This window comes from Felis catus, chromosome E2, assembly GCF_018350175.1.
Source record: "Felis catus isolate Fca126 chromosome E2, F.catus_Fca126_mat1.0, whole genome shotgun sequence".
Classification (NCBI taxonomy): domain Eukaryota; kingdom Metazoa; phylum Chordata; class Mammalia; order Carnivora; family Felidae; genus Felis; species Felis catus.
Genome location: NC_058382.1, coordinates 17,586,600 through 17,606,999, shown reverse-complemented (window position 1 = coordinate 17,606,999; position 20,400 = coordinate 17,586,600). Strand labels below are relative to the sequence as shown.

The 20,400-nt window shown below is 53.1% G+C and overlaps 3 protein-coding genes across 6 annotated transcripts; 1 reads left to right on the top strand and 2 right to left on the bottom strand.

Moving 5' to 3' along the window:
- Nucleotides 1-1,807: 1,807 nt before the first annotated feature.
- On the bottom strand, nucleotides 1,808-9,439 carry NFKBID (NFKB inhibitor delta). 2 transcript variants are annotated; one of them, XM_006941423.4, is made up of 12 exons: nucleotides 8,606-8,857; nucleotides 7,805-7,905; nucleotides 7,548-7,608; nucleotides 6,876-7,093; nucleotides 6,450-6,640; nucleotides 6,262-6,367; nucleotides 6,018-6,164; nucleotides 5,851-5,902; nucleotides 5,619-5,767; nucleotides 3,622-3,738; nucleotides 3,109-3,273; nucleotides 1,808-2,475 (listed from the first exon to the last, which is right to left on the bottom strand). In XM_006941423.4, the coding sequence occupies exons 4-12, from the start codon at nucleotides 6,879-6,881 to the stop codon at nucleotides 2,422-2,424; spliced, it is 987 nt and encodes a 328-aa protein (XP_006941485.3). In that variant the 5' UTR covers nucleotides 6,882-7,093; nucleotides 7,548-7,608; nucleotides 7,805-7,905; nucleotides 8,606-8,857; the 3' UTR covers nucleotides 1,808-2,421. The 2 variants fall into 2 exon arrangements, with proteins under 2 accessions (XP_006941485.3, XP_006941482.3); XM_006941420.4 differs by lacking the exons at nucleotides 6,876-7,093; nucleotides 8,606-8,857 and adding an exon at nucleotides 9,304-9,439.
- An 84-nt stretch (nucleotides 9,440-9,523) lies between these two features.
- On the top strand, nucleotides 9,524-12,179 carry HCST (hematopoietic cell signal transducer). 2 transcript variants are annotated; one of them, XM_045046169.1, is made up of 4 exons: nucleotides 9,524-10,803; nucleotides 11,175-11,198; nucleotides 11,666-11,797; nucleotides 12,029-12,179. In XM_045046169.1, the coding sequence occupies exons 1-4, from the start codon at nucleotides 10,761-10,763 to the stop codon at nucleotides 12,064-12,066; spliced, it is 237 nt and encodes a 78-aa protein (XP_044902104.1). In that variant the 5' UTR covers nucleotides 9,524-10,760; the 3' UTR covers nucleotides 12,067-12,179. The 2 variants fall into 2 exon arrangements, with proteins under 2 accessions (XP_044902104.1, XP_044902103.1); XM_045046168.1 differs by having other exon boundaries at nucleotides 10,280-10,803; nucleotides 12,026-12,179.
- A 670-nt stretch (nucleotides 12,180-12,849) lies between these two features.
- Nucleotides 12,850-15,711, bottom strand: TYROBP (transmembrane immune signaling adaptor TYROBP). Of its 2 annotated transcripts, XM_006941426.3 has the most exons (6): nucleotides 15,695-15,711; nucleotides 15,404-15,545; nucleotides 14,990-15,016; nucleotides 14,705-14,839; nucleotides 14,489-14,532; nucleotides 12,850-13,081 (listed from the first exon to the last, which is right to left on the bottom strand). In XM_006941426.3, exons 2-6 carry the CDS (start codon nucleotides 15,462-15,464, stop codon nucleotides 13,016-13,018), a joined length of 333 nt encoding a protein of 110 aa, XP_006941488.1. In that variant the 5' UTR covers nucleotides 15,465-15,545; nucleotides 15,695-15,711; the 3' UTR covers nucleotides 12,850-13,015. The 2 variants fall into 2 exon arrangements, with proteins under 2 accessions (XP_006941488.1, XP_003997964.1); XM_003997915.4 differs by lacking the exon at nucleotides 15,695-15,711 and having other exon boundaries at nucleotides 14,489-14,535.
- Between the last annotated feature and the right edge of the window lie 4,689 nt (nucleotides 15,712-20,400).

Below are 20,400 nucleotides of genomic sequence, written 5' to 3'. Positions count from 1 at the left end.
GAGCAGAGAGGTAAGGTGGGTCTCAAACTCACGAACCTTGATATCATGACCTGACCTGAAGTCAGACCTTAACTGAGCCACTCCGGTGCCCTGAGATATGCATCTTATATGTCAATAGAATCTAAGATGTCATCAATGGTAAGAATTGTCTTTAAGTACCACAAGGGAAAAAAACACAGAAATTTTTTTTTTTTAAGTTTTGTGGTTTTTTTTTTTTTTTTTAACTTTTGAGAGACAGAGAGAGAGAGAGCAGGGGAGGAGCAGAGAGAGAGGGAGAGAGAATCCCAAGCAGACTCCACACTGTCAGCACGGAGCCCAATGTGGGGTTTGAACTCACAAACCATGAGATTACGACCTGAGCTGAAAGCAAGAGTCAGACGCTTACCCGAGCCACCCAGGCACCCCAAAATACAGAAATTAAGCCACGCTATGACTGTAAGATTAACTCCAGTTAAATTGTTCGAATCTATGACATAACATTCCCATGAATTCTTCATGGGTCAGCTGCCACTATGTGCATACACAGGAAAGCAACGCATGCTGGTCCAGGGAGGTGATGTGGCCTCTGAAACTCCACCTCTCAGTTTCAAGCCCTCGTGTGGTGCCCCCTCCCCAGACTCTGGACTTGGCCACGTGAATGACTTTGACCAAGGTGATGTCAGCAAGCACGATGCAAGCAAGGGCTTGTTGTCTTGGAACCGCCGTGTGAAGAGATCCGCCCACCTTCCTGGGGAGACCACACGGACAAAGAGATGCTCGGCCCACACCCAGTGGTTCCGGCCATCTCAACTGAGCTATCAGACACGTGAGTGAAGTTGGCCAGCTTCATCAGGCCTCTAGCTGACTGTGGCCACATGAGTGACCAAAGCAGGATAGGACTGTCCAGTAGAGCCCAGCCCAGATTGCAGAATCATGAGCAAATAGTGATGGTTGTTCTAAACCTCAAGTTTCAGGGTAGAGACAGTAGTACATGCCCTGAAGTGTGCTTGGTTTGTTGTCCTTGAGAGGCTCTGAGCAGTGGGGGGGCTATGATGGGTCAGAGGGCTTTCAGTGGGGGAGGGGCTCTTTGAGGGATGAGGCTCAGATGAAGTCCGGAGCAGAGGCTGTTGGGGCAATTACGAGAAGGGGGCATTATGGAGGTCATCTCTCTAGGGTTTCTCCTAGAAGCAGGATTTGAGGACAACTTATTGGTAGGGGAAGTGGGATATGACACACAAAAGGGAAAGCAGTCGAGAAAGAGTATGTTATCAAGCCAGAACCAGTGCGGGGCTTGGAGCTTGATTCTGTTGGGAAACTGAGAGCCTGTATAGAACACATACTTCCCCATTATCCTCACAGAGAGGTGAGGGATCTGGAGTATGTATGTGTGTATTTTAAAGAGAAAGAGCAAATGGGGGAGAGGGACAGAGAGAGAGAATCTTAAGCAGGCTCCACACTCAGGGCGGAGCCCGACATGGGGCTCAATCCCACAACCCTGGCATCATGACCTGAACCGAAATCAAGAGTCGCACACTCAACAGACTGAGCCACCCAGGCGCCCCAGGACCTGGAGTAATTCTATGCCATCTCCTTCTGAAAGGAGGGCTGTTAGATGGGAAGCAGTATAAACTCGCTGGCATTTAAGGTTGCCGTGCTCACAGCCAGGACAGAACAGGTCAGACCACCAGATGTTGATACCGTGAGGGTGACAGTAGCACCCACAGTGTCTGCTACAAACCCCCCAGGCACCTTCATCCAAACATGCCTACCCAGCCGAGCACCACAGCCACTCCCCTGCACCAATGCCTCCAGAGATTAAGACAGACAGTTGAGTCCAAATTGAGTTTAATAAGGAGTTCCACATCGGGGAGGGATTCAATGGAAATGGGGAGATTGGGGACAGGGGGGCCCAGCCAGTGGAGTTCTGAATTAGAAAGCATATGACCTAGGGAACTCACATCTAGAAGAGTCCTTCCTATGTCTCAGAGGTAAGGACCTGAATGGTGTGGGTCCTGGGGAGGTTTGGGGGGTCATCTTAGGAGCTCTACTGGGTGGCACTGGGAGCTATTTGGGGGTACTCCAAGTACTGTGTAGGGAAATCACATCTGGGGTTCTAGGTGTGAACGGTCGAGTAGGGGAGGGGGCCCCAAAAGATCCCAATGGGGAAAGGGCTAGGGGTCCAGGTGTTTCACAGAAACAATCAAGGGGCCTCGATTTCACAGAAATCATCAAGAGGGCTCCTTGTAGGTGGGAGAGGGGTATTACACCACCCCAAATATTGGGGATTGTTTACACCCCCGCAGCCATTTTGGGGTTTTAATGTAAGACCCCAATGGCAGGACATTCCACATACATTATCACGGATTTGCAACATTAGCATACGCTGGCTGTCCCACAGGACGGTGGGGACTGGAAAATCAGTCCAGGTTCTGGGTTTGAGTCCTAAGAGGACAGGCCTGGGGGTGCCACACGGCTCCTTTTCAACAGCTGCCGGAGCTGCAGACAAGACAAGGCAGAGGAAGAGAAGTTAGGGAGGTTGGAAGGAGAGGTGGGGGACACAAACACTGTGAAGTTGGGGGTTAAAGTGGAGAAGCAGAGTAAGATCAACTGGGTTTGCAGGTCAGAGGTTCAGAGTCAAGATTTAGGGTTAGGGACGAAGGTTCAAACACTGAGAAAAGGTTCAGGAGCCAGAACTGGGGATGGAAGGAAAGCTGGGGTGTGTTCCCACCTTGGGGTTACCATTGAGGACTGGGAGTCAAAGAGTAGAGGCAAGGGATCAGACGTCACATTTAGGGGTCAGAAGTCCCACTCTGACGTCAGGGCTGGGGCAGGGCGTTGGAGGTCAAACTTGGGAACCAAAGGTCACACCCTGAAGTCATGATTCAGGGGTAGAAGTAGAGGCCATACTCTGAGGTCAAGGTTGAAAGGAGAGGTTAGGAGGAGTCACCAATACCAGGTATGAAATCCAACACTGGGGTCAGAGATCATATTTTCAAGTCAGGGTTGGATAGGGATCAAAGTCACCTTCGGAGATTAAAATCACCCTCTAAAGTCATGAATGAGTAGCGTCAGGCGTTCACCCTGTTAAGTCAGAGGCCACTCTACAGTCAGGGTGGGCTCAGTGCTCACCCCTTCGGGGCCCGGCCCGGGCCGCAGCAGGTGGACAGGCTGCTCATTCTCCAGGTTTCGCAGTGTTGGATCTGCCCCAGCTGCCAGCAGGCGCCGCACGATGGCCTCCTGGGGTGGCCCAGGGGGCAGGGCAGCCGCCATGTGGAGGGCTGTGTTCCCATGGGCCTGGAGACAGTGAGGGGAGGACTGATAAGGATTCAGACTCAGCTGGCCTGGACCCTCAACAGGTACCCTTCATATTCCACATTCTGCCACACCCAAGTCCCACACTCCCGCCTTCACATCCATGTCCCACATGCCCCCAGTGACATCCCAGAATCCCCTCTACAATCGCATTCCACACACCCCTCTATGTCCTATGCATTCCCCCAATTACATCCACATCCTATACAGTCCCCTCCCATGCTCCGTACATTGTCCCCTCCACAGCCATAGCCCACAGGACTCCCAACATCCCACTGCCCCTCTCCGTCATATCTCACACAACCTGCACATGCCAGCCTAGGCCCCTACCTTCATGTTGACAAAGGCCCGCAAGTCTCCCCGTGGCAGCTCCAGCAGCAGCTGAACCAGGGTGGGATTGGCAGCCTGCACGGCCAGATGCAGAACCGTCTTATTGCTCTTGATTTCCTATAGAGAAGGGAACAGCAGAGGTCAGGCCAGTCCTCACACCCAGGGTCCCTCCCACGGAACCCAAGAGCCTTTAGACACTTTGTCTCCCCTTTACAAGCACCCAGGGGTGCCTTATACAGTTATAGGTGTTGTGCACCATACAAGAGTACCACGTTTAAGGGGGTGCCTTTCACATCGAACGCATCCCAGAACTATACATTTATTATGACAATTTTCCAGCCCAAGTGACTCTGGGCGAGCAGCTGCCTGGCCACCCCACATTCTAAGAGGCACAGTAAAATGTACCTGCATCCCACATGGACAGTCTTTACCTATTAGGATGGGACCTGAGCAGCATCAATCAGGAGCCTAAGCAAGCCTATATCCACTTCTATACTGAGTTGTTCTCTTCATACTTTGGAGCAAATAAATGCATTTTCCAGGGTGAAATCTTATTATGTACCCTTAAAGAGTTTGTAATGATAACGGACATTAAAAAATATTATGTGTTTAGGAATGCCTGGGTGGCTCAGTTGATAAAGCATCCGGTGCCTCTCTCTCCTCAGGTCATGATCTCACAGTTCATGCGATCAAGTCCCGAGTCAGGCTCTACACTGACAGCAAGGAGCCTGTTTGGGATTCATCCTCTCTCTCTCTGCCCCTTCCCTGCACATGCATGCACGTACGTGCACACACACTCTCAAAATAAATAAGTCTTAAAAATTAAAAAAAATATATGTTTGTTTATACAAGTCAAAATAACCTAGTTGGCTCACCAAATATATTACGAAGAGAAGACAAGGAGACGGAGGGAGAAGCTCTAAATTAAGAGGGACCTTAAAAGTCTTATTATGGCAATATGGGGGCTTTATCTGGATCCTAGTTTTTGTAACGAAAAAAAATAAATATCCATTTAGAGTCAATCAGAAATTTGAACACGGCCAGGATATTTGGTATTTTGAGATTAATTTTTTTAAGGTGGAATAATCGTACTGAGGTTAAAAGAGTTCTTAACTTTAAAGACACAAATATTTATGGATAAAAATATGCTCGGGTTTGCTCTAAAATAACATAGGGATGCATGGGTGGCTCAGTCGGTTAGGCATCCGACTCTTGATTTCAGCTCAGGTCAGGATCTCACAGTTCGTGGGACCCAGCCCCACATCGGGCCCTGTGCTGACATGGCAGAGCCCATTTGGGATTCTCCCTCTCCCTCTCTCTCCCTGCCCCTCTCTTACTCACTCTCTCTCTCCCGAAATAAACAAACACTAAAAAATTTTTTCTAAATAAAATAATATAGGCAAGTGAGGGAATGGATGGGGCAGGACTGGCTACTAGTTGCTGATTATTGATGTTGGGTACGGGGAGTTCACTATACCATTTTCTGTATTTTATCTGTGTTCAAAATTCTTTAACTAAAAAACAAAACTAAATAATAAGTGGATGTTTAATTCTCTCAGCCAGCCTGTGAAGAAGCTACTATCAGAGGAAGGAGAATAATATATTTATGAAGAGGTGGATTCTGGCGTCAGACCACCTGGGTTCTAATCCCTTCTCTGATACTCACAAGCTGTAAGATTTTTGACACTGTGCCTCAGTTTTTCTTACCAGTGAAACAGAAAAAGTGATAATAGCACACATGTCAAAGGATGTTTGTGGACTCAATTAGCTAATCCATGAAACGCAGTACTAGATGAATAGTAGGTGCTGGATAAATATAAGCTAAGATCAGTAATGTTACTCTTAGGGGCACAGAAAAATGAAGTCATAGGCTCAAGTTCACATAGCTGGGAAGAGACAAAACCAGCATTTGTTTGAAGCCCCTGGACATCCAGGTGACCCACCCCACACCATCCAGGTGACCCACCCTCCTAGGGGCGGCCCACTGCCCAGCTCACCTGGCTGGTGTGATCAGCACCCATGTGCAGCAACATTTGGACACAAGCCAGCCTGTCTCGGGCCTGGGTACTCAGCACCCGGGAACATAGGTCAGGTGGGTGCATAGCAACATTGAGGGCCAGGATGGCCGTGTGGAGAGGGGTGAGGCCTGCAGAATGGAGACAGTGAGGGCTCTGTGTCTGAAGCACCCACCCCACCTGCCACACCTGCCCTGCTCACCACCCAACTCACCCTCAAAGTCTCTGGCTTCTAGGTCAACCTGAACCCCGGAGTTAATCACAGCCTGAGTAGGAGAAGGCAGAGTGCTGGATTAGAGTCTCCCTGGGCCTCCTAGCCCCGGAAGCCATGATTTGAGCAACCAGTCCATCCCATCCACCCCCCTGGTCAGCGGGCCATACCGAGAGGACTCCTGGGAGCCCATAGGTAGCGGCCACATGCAAGACAGAACGTCCCCGATGATCAGTGGCATTGGGCTCTGCTCCCAGGTTCAGTAGATCCTCCACAATCAGGGGCTGGTTGGCGGCGGCAGCCACCAGGAGAGGGGTCTGCAAGACATAAGAAGGTCAGTCTGGGGCCCCCGTCTGAAATCCAGGCCCCAGACCTTCTGCCTTCAATCCAGGAGTCCAGGCCCCTGGCCCTCACCTTGCCCTTATGCTCACGAATGTCCAGATGTCTGTACATTTGGAGCATCTCAGCTGCAGCATATGCTGCCCAGCGCAAGCCACGAGCCGCAAACAGGTGCAGGAGCCTGAGGACAGGTAGGGGGACACCAGTGAGCACAGCACCCCAGCTAAGCCAGGAGCATGCAGACTGCGATCCCCTATACTCACGTGTCTCCCTCCTCATCCTGGGCCAGCAGCCGTTGTGGCCCCAAAGCCAGCATGTGAGCACGGGCTGTGTCCAGAGATGGTCCGGTGGTCACGGGAGGCATCTGTGGGGGTCCTGAGGGGAGTCCAGAACCTCTCCAGGATCCTGCCTGTGGCAGGGAAGGTTCCGCATAAAGCCGGGTATCCAGGGGGTCCTGAAGGGTGCACGTGGTGGGAAGAGCCAATCAGCTGAGCATTCTCTCTTCCTAACATATATACATACACATACAGAGTGCCAGGTACAGTGGCTGGGTGTCCCATCTGTACCAAGTGACCTTGGACCTCTGGGCCTCAGTGTTGCCCATCTGAAGAAGAGGACCTTAATCCAGCATGAGGGCAACTGGGGATTTTAGGGGCCCTTCAGTATCCTGTTCCCACTCTGTATCTCACCTCCATCCCCACAGAAAATGGACACTGGCGCCCTGGGTCGGAGGGTGGGTAGAAGTCGGGAGTCAGGAAACCTTCAGCAGCAGAAGCAGGGTAAGAGTAGGGGCTGTCTGTGTAGGCAGCATGCGTGTTGGGGTCCCAGTCTGGAAAGCCTGTGGTGGGGGCCAGGCTGCCAAGTCCAGAACCCACAGTCTCCTGGTGTACTGGCAAGCGAGAATGGCCTGTGTGTGAGAGGAGGAGCAGGGGCAGGCCTGGTTACCAGAGTCAGGGAAGTCATCAAGGCTGGAGGACCTGTGTGAGAGCCCGGAACCTCCCAAGGTGCTGGGAGCTAGTCCTCGTCCGTGTGGGACACCAAAGGGCTGGGACCCCGAATCCAGGACGCCGAGGGGTTGGAAGCTTGGACTTCTGACACCTGGACTCCTGGGACACTGTGGGGCTGAGGGCCTAGACTCCCGGAGCAACAGAAGGCTGGGAGCCTGGGCCCCTGCAACACGGAAGGGCTACGTACTTAGATTACAGGGCTCCAAAGAATCTGGGAGATCAAACTGCCACTGGGTCCCAGCAAGAGAAGGTCTGACTCCTACGCTCCCAAAAGTCCTAAGATTTGGAATGTTTGAGTCCCTGAAGAAAGCTGGGGCTGTGAGCTGAGGGAAGCAGATGATTTTCCAGACTTACCTGCCTCACTCTCATTCACAGATGGGGTCAGGGACTGGGCCAGAGGAGGTGGAAACTGTCCCTGTAGAGGCAGAGACAAAAAGGAACAAGGGAGAATTTATATGACCGATCCCTCAGCATCCATTCCCCCACCCACAGCGTATCTAAGTCAGGACTAGCCTCTCATCTGTTCTGAGGGCCCAGCAGGACATCAAGTCCTTGCCCAATGGGGCAGAGCCTCATGAGAGTTGTAGTTCACAAGCCTCCATGGGCCTTACCGGTACCCCACCAGCATCAGGCTGCTGCTGACGGCGCCTCTGTTCCTCCAGGAGCTTCTTCACTGTTTGTGACGGGCAGTGGCTGCGTTCACCCCGGCTCACTAGGCGGGGGGGGGGGGGGGAGATGGAGGGAAATAATTAGGGGTCTTTAAGTCACCCAACCACGCGGGGGAGTGGTTTTGGGTCCCTGCCTCGCCCTCCTGCACGGAAAAACTGGCACATTGACTCCGCCTGCGAACTCCAAAGCCAATCTTAGCTTTCAGGTGCAGCATCCGCCTCCGCCGCCGCCGTTTCCTTCCCTTTGCTTCGCACTTTCCCCTCTGACCCAACTTTCCACCAGCGTCGTGGAAACTGAGGAAGGGGGAGGAGGGCGCTCCTCTGCAGCACCTCCCCCCAACTTCCGTGAAAAATCCCAGCCCCCAGATCTCCCATTCCCGAGGCCTCGGGGGTCGCTGGGAATCACTCCCTGAGACGCATGCACATCTAGGTTCTCAACATCTCTGCCCTAGGAGCTGACACACTTTCCTCTGGAAACCAGGCGTCCGAGTCCCCAGCCCCTCTCCCCCAAGGAACCACGAATCAATAGCCCCTAGCTCATCTGGGTTCCAGAAGTCCAGACCCCATTCCCCCTCGAGACCTAACAGTCCAGGCCCCATTTTGCGGGAGTCCGAGAGCCTAGCACCCGTTTCCCCAAGACCCAGGAGTCCGGGCCCTCAGCCTCTTCCTCTCTAGCACTTGGGAGTCCCAGTTTGCAGAAGCCTGGTCCACACCACCCCGGAAGTCCGGGCGTTCAACGCTCACCCTTCAGAGCCCGGATTCCGGAGGAGGAAGGGTTAAGCGGGGGAGGGCAGACTCGGAAACAGCCCAGCCGCGACGCGCTGACGTCACGGCTCTCACGCAAGGGAATCTTCCAACCACCCCTTCCACGCCTGGCCGCGCGCAGCAGGTGTCCCGCTGAGAGGCGGGGCGCTTGGCCGAGCGTGGAGCGCGTGGAATCCCCGCACGTGGGGAATTCCCGAGCAGCCCAGGGACCCAGGGCTGGTGGAGACTCGGGAATTCCCGGGGTGGGGGGTCAAGGCCTGCGTGGACCCCTGCGGCCAGGCGCCGGATCTTACCCCCGCGGACCCCGTGGCTGATTTTTAAACAACCACGCCCCCTCCCCCAGGACTCAACTAGCCCCTTTCTACCCTCCTTCCCAGCCCCGTCCTCCCACAGGACCCAGGGATCGGGCCTCCAGCCCCTTCACCTCCGGGACCCGGGATTCCGAATCTCCAATCCCCTACCGCCCAGGACCCAGGAGTCCAGAGTCCCAGCCGCTCCTCCATCACCGCCCAGATGCCCGGGCCTCCTGGCCCCTCCAAACACCAAGTACCCTGACTCTCAGCACCCAGGCCTGATCCTCCCAGCTCCGTCTCTGGCATCCTCAAGAGCCGGACTCCCAGCCCCTCGCTCCCTCAAGGGGCCGAGCGTGTCTCACCTCCCCACCCCACCCCCATTACCTCGGGGATTCCGTGGCGCGGATTGCGGGCCCCCAGGGCCGCGGCCTCGGCGCTGCGCCAGCCTCGCTCTTTCCCGCGGAGCCGCCGCCGGGTCCCCGATCTAGGGTTGGTGCCCCGCGAGTTTTTAAACTGGGGTTCTAGCACCGCCCGGTCATGGGTAGGGCCCCGCCCACAGGCCTGGGAGTCCCCGTGTCGCGCTCTAGCAAGCCGAGTCTCTGAATGGGCGGGGCTGACACTGCGAGCCAGACTCCTGAGTCTCCCAGGAAAGAGGCAGCTGGGGGGCCCATCTTAGGTCTGAAGGAGAAGTGGGCCTAAAACAGCCGAGTCCTGAAGGAGGAGAGCACTGAGGGCCTAGACTTCTGAGGATCTATCCAAGGGGGTGATGGAGGTTTCGATTTCTGGGCCCTGGGCCGAGAGGGGACAGTATTACTGTGTCCTGGGGGAAGAGGGGACTGGGGTCCCGGTCCCCAGGGAGGGAAGATCTGTTGGTAAGAGCGACCATAGGTGGGCTCAAATTTCTCCCTTTCCCCCACATCACCTTCTTTTTCAGAGGGCAGTTCTCATTGATTCATCATCATTAAAAATGATTTATCACTGCAAGAGAGGTACTTTGCTGGGCGCTGTGGTATAGCTGTGAACTAAGCAGCCAGGAATTCCCAGCCCTCAAGCCAACTGACATTCCTGGGGAGGCTCATTCTCGGTTCCCATCTCAGTGATCATGTTAATCATTTCTCCCGGGTTCTCAGGGCTTCTGCTCTCCTGGTTCCCTTCCCTCACATGCTGTCGCTTCCCTGGCTGTTTCCGCCTCTTCACCCATTCTTGGGGGCCAGGGGCACTCCTCTGTCTGTACTCACTTCCTTGGTGACCTCATCCAGTCTCGTGGCTTTAAATACCATCCATAAGCCATCAACCTGAAAATTTACATTTCCAGACCAGATTTATCCCCTGAATTCATAGATGCAGCTGTGGTCATTCAGTTCCACGAGGAATCTGTCAGGCATTTCCAACTCAGTGTCCCCAGACCTTGACACTTTCCCCTAAACCTGCTTCCCCTCATTTGCCATCTCTGTCGAAGGATGCCCCAACTTTTCAGTTGCTCAGTCCGGAAGTTTTGGTCATCCTGAATCCCTCTGTCTCTCACACACCCATACCTACATGGTCAACAGATTTTGTTGGTTCTACTTCCAGAATCTTTCCATCTCTCCAGTGCCCACAACCTGGTCCATCTGTCACCTCCCACCTGGACAAACATAGCAGCCTCCCTGGTCTCTGACCCTACCCCCAAAGGCAGTCACAGGGACTCACCACTTCTACCCCTCCCACACACACAGGAAGCAGGTGGCCTTGTCACCAGCAGGGTGATATCCGCTATTGCTTGCTTCTCTACTCCCCCACTGTTCCTCAGGACTTCTCTGGACCAAAGCCTTTTGCCAGACCCCTTCTAGCCCCTACCCACCATGGCCCCTTCAAGTGACATCCTGTTCCTGCTTTTGCTCCCAGGTGAAGCCAGTGGCTATGGGGGGTGGCAGGCACGGTATTTATGAAAAGGGTGGCTCAGGTGGCATCTGAAGGGAGGGGTGCTGAGCAGATCCTCCCAGTACCCCTTCCTTCCTCGAGATCCATTTGGCTTCAGAGGCTGGTTCTCTGGGGAGAGAAACGGAGTCTGGAGCCTCTGCCTGTTAATCGCCCCATCTCCCTGCTGGGTCTGTCTCTCCTTCTCCTTCTCCTTCCTATCTCTGTGTGTCTTTGGGAGCTCCCCTTCCCATCTGGCCTCTTTCTCATCTGCTCCCTCTGGAATGGAGGTTGCTTCTCAGGACACCACCTTTCCCTGCACCTCTCCCTGCTGACCCGCCTTCCCTCTCTTTTCACAGTGGCTGCGGCTCTGACAACCCCAGGTGAGAAATCGGCACTCCTTCCCTTTTGCCATGGCCCTTCAGGTACTGCTTCTGTCCCTGAAGTGTGGCCTGAGGGTCCTGGAACACCCCAGGTCACCACCTCACCTCTCACCCCCAAATCAGAGCCCCCAGAGGAACTGCAGCCCTCTCTGGGTCCCCGTATCACTGCTCTCATCACCACATTGAAGCCCCAGGGACTCAGCCACCCCCCCAGCCTTCTTTGGGAGTACCCACTAGGCCCGAAGCACCACCCATGTCTCTCTGTGCTGGGACACCCCCACCTGTCTCCAGTCCTCCACCTCCCCTTTCATCCCCCAAGTCAAACCCAGAGAATCTCAGACACCCGCCCCCCCACCCCCCCCCACCCCAGGGACTTCCTCTGTCCCATATGCCCAAAGTGCAGTCCTGAGGGTCTGGAACCCCCTCCCCCCACCTCAATCCCCTTCTGTCTGGGCGCCACCCACCAGGTTCCTGTTCCGGATGTGGGCCCCCCTCCCTGCCGATGCTGGTAGGCCTCATGGCCGCCGATTTGGTGGTGTCGCTGCTGATCGTTGCCGTGGTGTTTGTGTGTGCTTGCCCCCGCCGCAGGCCCACCCAAGGTGAGGGCAGAGACAGGATGGGGCCCGGAGGGGCTGATGGCCCTAGGGAGGGGGTCCCCAGGGAGGTGTCCCCCAGGGAAGCCCTGGAGGATATGCTGGGGAAACCCTGGGGGTGGTGCATGGGGGAACTCCTGAGGAAACCCCTGAGGCAGGGGGTCCCCAGGAAGGTGGAGACGTGGGTGGCTGGTAGGTGGTCAGGCCTCATGCTTTCTCTCCCCCCACCCCCAGAAGATGACAAAATCTACATGAACATGCCTGGCAGGGGCTGACCCCCTTGTAAGTGACACCTTTGACTTCTGACCCTCTCATCCTGCATTGTGTGTGGTGGCACAGGATACCCACTCCCGACTTGGGTTGGAATAAAGCAACTGAAATACCTCTAGTTCTGTTTGTTTGTTTGTTTTTTAAGATGTTTTGGGGGGGGGCGCCTGGGTGGCTCCATCAGTTAAGCGTCTGACTCTTGACTTTGGCTCAGATCATAATCACGTGGTTGGTGAGATGGAGCCCCGCGTCTGCACTGACAGCTCAGCACCTGCCTGGGATTCTCGGTCTCCCTCTGTCTGCCCCTCTCCCACACTCTCTCTCTCAAAAATAAATAAATAAACATTAAAAAAAAAAGATTGTAAGGGCGCCTGGGTGTGGGTGGCTCAGTCGGTTAAGCATCCAACTTTGGCTCAGGTCACGGTCTCGTGGTTCGTGGGTTCGAGCCCCGTGTGCTGACAGCTCGGAGTCTAGAGCCTACTTCAGATTCTGTGTCTCCCTCTCTACCCCTCCCCTGCTCATGCTCTATCTCTCTCTGTGTCTCAAAAATAAATATTAAAAAATTTTTAAAAAACAATTTAAGTCATCTCCACAGCTGATGTGGGGCTTGAACTTACAACCCTGAGATCAAGAGTTGCACGCTCTTCCAACTGAGCCAGCCAGGTGCTCCAAAACACCTCCAGTTCTAAGTCTTCCTCAAAGAGCCCCAGGGTCCCCAGAGCTTCCCTCCCTCCCAGGAACTTCACATATCCCCTGCTCCTTCAGCCCAGAGATCTGGAATAACTCAATAGTGTTTTTGTGTGCCATGTTTATTTGGGGGCAGTGGTGGAGAAAAGTCTGACATCTCAGGGAGAGCACTCTGGATCTGTATCTTGGTGGGAGGAGGAATAAGGTGCTGGGTAGGCATCAGGAATGACTGGATCCAGGCATCAGGTTGTTGACTGCTGTGGTTTGGGCTCATTTGTAATATGGCCTCTGTGTGTTGAGGTCACTGTAGACATCTGACCTCTGACCTTGGAGCTCCTAATGGGAGGGACAGGGTGGGAACCATTAGTGGAAGAGGTACACTGTATAAACTTAAAACAAAATTCATTCTTCTCCCAGTGGCCTGTAAAGCTCCTAGCAGCTTCGTCCGCCTTGCAGCCATGGAAGAGATCTGGATTTTAATCAAGTGCAGTCTCTCCCTTCCTGCTCTGCCTCACCATCATGTCCCAGCCTCAGGGCTTTTGTGTGTGCTGTTCTCTCTGCCTAGAACACAGGTTTCCTAGATATTCCCATGGATGGTCCCTTCTCCACCTGCAAGTCTCAGCTCATGTCACTTCCTCAGAGAAGCACTTCTTGATATACCCCATCTCATTTCTCCCCTCCACACGCACACCCCAGTCACTGCCACACCAGCTTTATTTCCCTCATGATACTTCCCCCAATGATATTATGTTAATTTGCTTCAAGTCCATCTCTCCAACTAGTACGTAAACTGTTGCTGTGTAGGTGCTCAACAAATTCTACCAATGGATAAATAAATTAGAATAACGCTTTCCCCCAAAATTTCACCGCCCCCGGTAACTGAAAATCTCCCTCATTCTTCTGGACCTCATGGAGCCAAACTCAAGATTCTTACACCTTACAAAAAGACTTTTTAATCCACAAGGGAAGCAGAGCAAAGCTGGCTGCAGGTAAGTAAGAGATTTCATAGAACAAGGCTCACAATTGAGGGGGAGGTTTATGGTCCAAAGAGACAGACTTCAAACTGAATCCCTGAAATCATATGCAAACGACTGGTCTGGGTGCACACCTCGAGGGGAAGGGGTCTGTTCAGCTTCCATTAGAGTCTCACAGGAGCCCATGACCCCCAAAAGGGTTGAGAAGGACATTGACAGAGAGGCAAGAGAAGGAGAGATGCCTCTGTCTGCATGGTGGTTCTTAAGAAGGGTTTCAAGGGCACTTGTACCGCCCTTAGATTATATGTACCATTTTGTAAATTTTTGTGTGGATTTTCCGAGGAATCTCTAGCTTTCATCAGCTTCTCAAAGTGATACAGGATCCCTCCTTCCAAAAAAATTCTAAAACTCCTCTCTTCAGAGTTACTGAATTAGAGCTGAATTATATCCTCTTGCCCTTCTAAAAGCTTCTCCCAGAAATCATTCTGTCCTGAACAATTCAGTGCCTGCCTGAAGGTTAAGGCCTGCATTTGCCCTTGCAAAGGTAAAGCCATCCCTGGGTTTTCTCACACATTTTAAGCTGTGCATAAGGTCATGATTGATCACTGAAAGCCCTTGTGGACAGATCATGAAAGCCCCGTTAGTCTTTGAGGGTTTGAAATGTTGCTGAGAAAGTGGCTTTAGGGTCTAGGTCCTAAAGGGACTGGGGAGGTGTTTAGGACAGACATGCACAGGGTAGGAGCGAGATGTGAGAAGCTGGGTTTCTCACCTGATATGGCGACTCTGTCTCCGTAATGCGCTGTTTCCTGGTCACTGCTGGGGGATGGGGAGTAGTGCAGGGTGCAGAGACAGTTAAGGTGGTGAATCAGGACAATTTTGTCCCTCCATCAATGTCCCTTTGGATGGTTGTGACTTGGGAGCTTACCCCTCCCTGCCAGGCAAGTCCTCAGAGGGGCCCAGGCTCTCCCCTGCCGGCCCCACTCACCGTCCACAGCCCCTCGCCCCCGAGGGAACAGCCGGCCCAGGGAGTACACAGCCAGGGCGATGAGGAGGGTCAGTACCAGGTCCCCCAGCACGATCCCCGCCAGCACACCGGGACTCACCGCGGAGCAATTGCATTCTGAGAATGTGGCACAGGGGTTGTGGGGGCGGTCAGTGGGAGTTGGGAATTGGGAGGAGGTGTCAGCAGGGGTAGGTTTGGAAAGACTGGGGAACAGAGATGGGGAAGTCTTTGGGAGGCAGGGAGGGGAATTGCAGGGTCTAGGCCTACCGTTCTGTGCCTGGGCAGGGCTAAAACCTGAGGAGAGAAAAAGAAGGTAAACTGAGGCCTGGGGCTGTGACTGCGGGGTGGGCACAGAAGCTGGGGAGGCTGGGTCCTGATAGCTAGGAGATAAGAGTGGAGAATGATGTCTGGTGGGACCTGTGGGTCAGCGTCAAGGCCACGGGACCGTATTACTTTCACCCTGACCTGCCCTGTTGCAACACCGTTAGAGTCCCCCCACCCCCGCTTCTGCCAGAGGCCAGATCTTGGGGGCCCAGGCCCTGGGAGAGACCCACAAGTTTTAGGGAGCTGGGGATCTGCTTCCCTCCACCTCCCTTTTGATTCTCCTTCTACCCTGCTCTCTGCTCTGCTCCAAGCTGAGCCCAGGGACGGGGGAGGCAGTTGCAGAAGCCCCCAACTCACCACCCACAGTCAGGAGGAGAGGCAGGAACAGGAGCCTGTTGGAAGGTCCAAGGACCCCCATGACGCAGGTGACGCTGCTGGACACCAGAGTTCAAGGGCCGGTGGGATATGGTGTAGCGTCCAACCAAGTGAAGGAGGAAGTCTGAGGTGGGTGGTGGCAGGAGGGAGGAGGGGACAAGACAGGAGGAGGGACAGAGACAGATAACGCCAGAAAGAATCAGGCCAAGACGCTCCAGGGGCCATGCTATAGCCCCTAACTACCGGAACGTAAAAGAAAATATGCCAACCCACCCCCACTCAGGGGTCAGCCATCGGTGTAACGGGAGAGTCAGTAGCTATGATTGCCGTCAGCATTGCCTCTTCCTGGCTGGGCAGCCTTGAACAAGCCATTCAACCTCTCTGGTCCTCAGTTCCTTTATCTGTAAAATGAGGAGTAAAATAGTACCTATTTTGTAGGGGGTTATGGGGATGGAATGAATTAATGTTTCTAGAACAGGGTCCCACACTTGTCAGCTTTTTATAAGCATCAGCTATAATTATTTGATACTCAGAGCCTTGTGATGTTTACAGGATATTAAAAGAGAGCCATCAGGATATGGGCACTAATGAGCCGCAGGCACCCTGTCCTAAGTGTTAACTCATTTAACCCCCACAGCACCCTTCTGAGGTAGCTGCTCCTATCCCCATTTTACAGAAAGGTAAAGACACTTGCCCAAGGTCACACAGGAAACAAAGGTGAGAGTGAAATACAGGACCCAGGGACAGATATTTGACCCTTAGAAGAGAAAGAAAAAAAGAACCAAGACGAAAGAAAGATAAGGAAGGAGAAAGAGATGGCGAGGCTGAGAAAGAGAGAGAGAGAGAGAGAGAGAGAGGGAGAGGGAGGGAGGCAGGCAGTGACACCAAAACACACAGCACGGACACAGGATTGAGCGTTTGGGGTGAGGCAAGTGGGGGGACAACATGGTGACCACTGGGCCAGGCTGGGCTGCCCCACCAAAGGAGGAAGTAGCTGGAAGTGAGGACAGAGGGAGGGCACCCAGGGGGAGACAGGGACTTCTAGGGCCCTACAGGAGCCTGAGCTGGGACTGGCTAGGAGGAACCTGAGGTTAAGGCACTGGGGGATGGGCCAGCGGCAGGAAGCCCCCCTCCCCCATCCAGGCGTCACACCCCGCGGCTCCCTGGGCCTGGGCTTAGGAGAGAAAAGGGGAACCTGGATGCTGGTCACGGGACAGGCTCCGAGTGGCCCTTTGTGGTGGGGGGATTTGGAAGCCAGAGGAGGGTCAGGGCCCAGTCCGAGGGAGCACCGGCTGCTAACAGCCTCCATCGCCCAGGCCTGGCCGAGTCTCCAACACCCCCACCCCTACCACCGCCAGGTCCGGAGTGAGCACGGAGAGAAGGGGCGAGCTGTGGAGGCCCTTCCAGCAGCACACTAGGCCTCAAGGCGGCTGAAGCTGAGCGAGCCGTGGTCTCAGTCAGCGACCACAGGAAGCTCTCAGCCTGGAGGGTCTTGAATCAGGCGTCTGTGGCCTCCCTCTGGCTGGGCAGGGGGAGCACACTGCAGGGGCCAGGCTGCCGCTACAGTCCAAAATATCGAGAGGATTTTGTGACGTCTACCGGAATAATGCCCGCGTGGCACCCTGTATGCGCTCAGTGAATCTTCATCACTATCCTCATCATTACGGTTATCGTCATCAGTACTTCAAGTCTCCAGTTCTGGGCTCCTCTTGATGAAAGTCCTCCCTCCACCCCTCAAACTCAGCCCCGCAATCCGGTCCTCCCGGCTCCAGCCAGGCCTGAGCCGTCCCCGGAATCCAGTCTGACAGCGCGCTCATGCACCATCCGATCAAGCAGCTGCGGCCCTTGGGCTGGTGCTGGGTTCGAGTCCCAGAGCCTCCCCTTTCCACTGCTGAGATGTGGGGAAGTCCGAGCTCTCCCAAGGGAACTGACTGAGTTAGTGGCAGATATTTGTGGGAGGTGGGGTAGAGGCTCTTTACCAACCAGAAGTGAAGTATTTCAATATTTTAGCATCTGGTATGATCGCACCGGTACGGACCGCAGGATGCTGGCCGGGGCTGGTCGGGCTGGGCTCTCAAGGGTGGGCGAACCATTGAGTGAAAGAAGGCTGTGATGGGGGGGCACCCAGCTGACTGCGAGCCACCCTCACAGGGTGCCAGACTCCAGGAAGTGGGGCTGTTTCACCCTCCCTTGAGATCTGTAAAATGTCTCAATGTCTCCTGGCAGAAGCCCAAGAGTTGGGCAAGGCCCAGACTGACTTTGCCAGAAAGCAGGCAATGTGTCTAGCCTGTAACAAGCTTGCCTCTGTGGAAGACACAACCCCTCCTCGCTCTCCTTGCTTCCACTTTTGCCCCCTACAGCCCATCCTCCCCGTAACAACCAGAGGAAACTTGTAAAAAAAAATATTTTTTTAATGTTTATTTATTTTTGAGGCGATGCAAGAGACAGAGTGCGAGCAGCCGAGGGGCAGACAGAGGGAGACACAGAATCCGAAGCAGGCTCCGGGCTCTGAGCTGTCAGCCCAGAGCTGGACACGGGGCTCAAACTCACGAACCGTGAGATCATGACCTGAGCCCAAGTCAGACACCCAACCGACTGAGCCACTCAGGCGCCCCGGAGGAAGCTTTTTTGAAAAGGCAGAGAACCAGTTTTGTAAATGGCCAAAATATTAGAACGGATAATGTCACAGAAGAAGGGATGTGAATGGCCCATAAGCCTGTGAAAAAGCGTCCAACATCATTCGTCATTAGGGAAACACGAATTAAAACCACAATGAAATACCACTACACATCCGCTGAAATGACTAAAATTAAAAAGACTGACCCGGGGCGCCTGGGTGGCGCAGTCGTTTAAGCGTCCGACTTCAGCCAGGTCACGATCTCGCGGTCCGTGAGTTCGAGCCCCGCGTCGGGCTCTGGGCTGATGGCTCAGAGCCTGGAGCCTGTTTCCGATTCTGTGTCTCCCTCTCTGTCTGCTCCTCCCCCGTTCATGCTCTGTCTCTCTCTGTCCCCAAAATAAATAAACGTTGAAAAAAAAAAAAAGTTTAAAAAGACTGACCCTTGGGCGCCTGGGTGGCTCAGTCGGTTAAGCGTCCAGCTTCAGCTCAGGTCATGATCTTGCGGTCTGTGAGTTGGAGCCCCGCGTCAGGCTCTGTGCTGACAGCTTGGAACCTGGAGCCTGCTTCGGATTCTGTCTCCGTCTCTCTGCCCCTCCCCCACTTGTGCTCTGTCTCTCTCTGCCCCTCCCCCACTTGTGCTCTGTCTCTCTCTATCAAAAATAAATAAAATGTAAAAAAAAATTTTTTTAATTAAAAAATAAACAAAATAAAAAGACTGACCCTCTCAAGCGTCAGCAGAGATGTGGAGCAACTGGAAATCTCACACTGCTAGTGGAAATGAAAAAATAGAAACCTTATAAAGGTAAATATTCACCTACGCGGGGATCCAGCAATTCCACCGAAGCAGGCATTTACCCAGGAGATATAAAAGCATATATTTACATCAAGACCTGCCTATCTTTCTGTCCTCCCTTTCTCCCCCTCTTTTCCTCCCTTCCGCGACTCCAGCTACACTGGCCTTCTTGTTGTTTCTTATATAAGTCAAGTGCACTCTCACCTCAGGGCCTTTGTACCTGCTGTTCCCTCTGCCTATGATGGTTTTCCCAAAGTCCATGTAGAACTGGCCGCTTCTGGTCTTTCAGCTTTCAGCTCAAATGTTACACCCTCCCAGAGACCTCTCCCGCTCAAGTCACCCACCACCATCAATTTCATTTTCTTCCTGTATTTATCACACCTGAAATTCTCTGATTTATGTGTTCCCATTTTACTGTCCGCCACTTCCTCTAGAATAGAAATTCCATGAGAACAGGAACCTTTCTGCCGTGCTCACCGTTGTATTCTCAGCACATAAAGTAGATGCCCAGGAATTTTTTTTAAGTTTATTTTATTTATTTAAATAAATAAAGTTTATTTATTTATGCAGAGCTTGATCTCGCAAACCTGTGAGATCATGACCTAAGCTGAAATCAAGAGTCGGATGCTTAACCGACTAAGCCACCCAGGCTCCCCAGAAAATATTGTTTCAATATTGGACTAAATGGCCACCAGGAACAGGTTGGATTAAACGTGGCTCCTCATGTCTGCATCACGCTCTAAGGGTATCCCAGAATTGCCCCCTGTTTCTTCTTGAATTAATCACTTGGCAGATAAGAAGGCTAGGGTTCCCCCGATATCCTCCTGCTCCTTCTTCCACAAAATTTTTAGCAAGGCATCTACCCACTAAACTAAAAACTGTATTTCCTGGCCTCCTTCGCATTTAGAGTGACCATATAACTTTTTTCTGGCCAACGGGTAGCATGGGAAGTAAAGCGGCAATTTAAAAGGCAGAGCCTTTGTGGAGGAATGCACTCTACACTTCTCCTTGACTTTCTCATTTGCTGGAATTGGAATGTGGGAAACTTGGAACAAGTGGATGAGGACAACATGACAAAAATGAAAGAGTAAGAAGATAGAAGAATCCTCAGTGCTCATCACCTTGGAAGAGCCACACCAACCCCGGACTCTTACGTAAGGGAGAAATTTCTACCTTGTTTAAGACACTTATGGTAGGTAGTCTCCAAAGATGATCACCAAGAATTTCTTCCTCCCAATATGCACACGCCATCCCCCATACCAAAAGGTAGAGTCCCATTTTCCCTGCCCTTGAATCTGAGCTGACCTTGCAACTTGCATTGACAAAGAACGTGGTGGAAGGGATGCTGTGTCAGTTCTGAAGGGAGACCTTAAGAATCCTTATAGCTTCTGGTTTTGCTTTCTTGGAATCCAGCTGCCATGCTGTAAGGAAGTCCAAGCTCCCTTCCCAGAGAGTGAGGACACACAAAGAGGCCTTGGAGGTGAGACACCATGTATAGAAAGAAAGGCCACTAGGAGAAGAATCAAGGCACCCCAGTCAACAGCAAGTGCCAAGGCCCCAGGAAGGTGA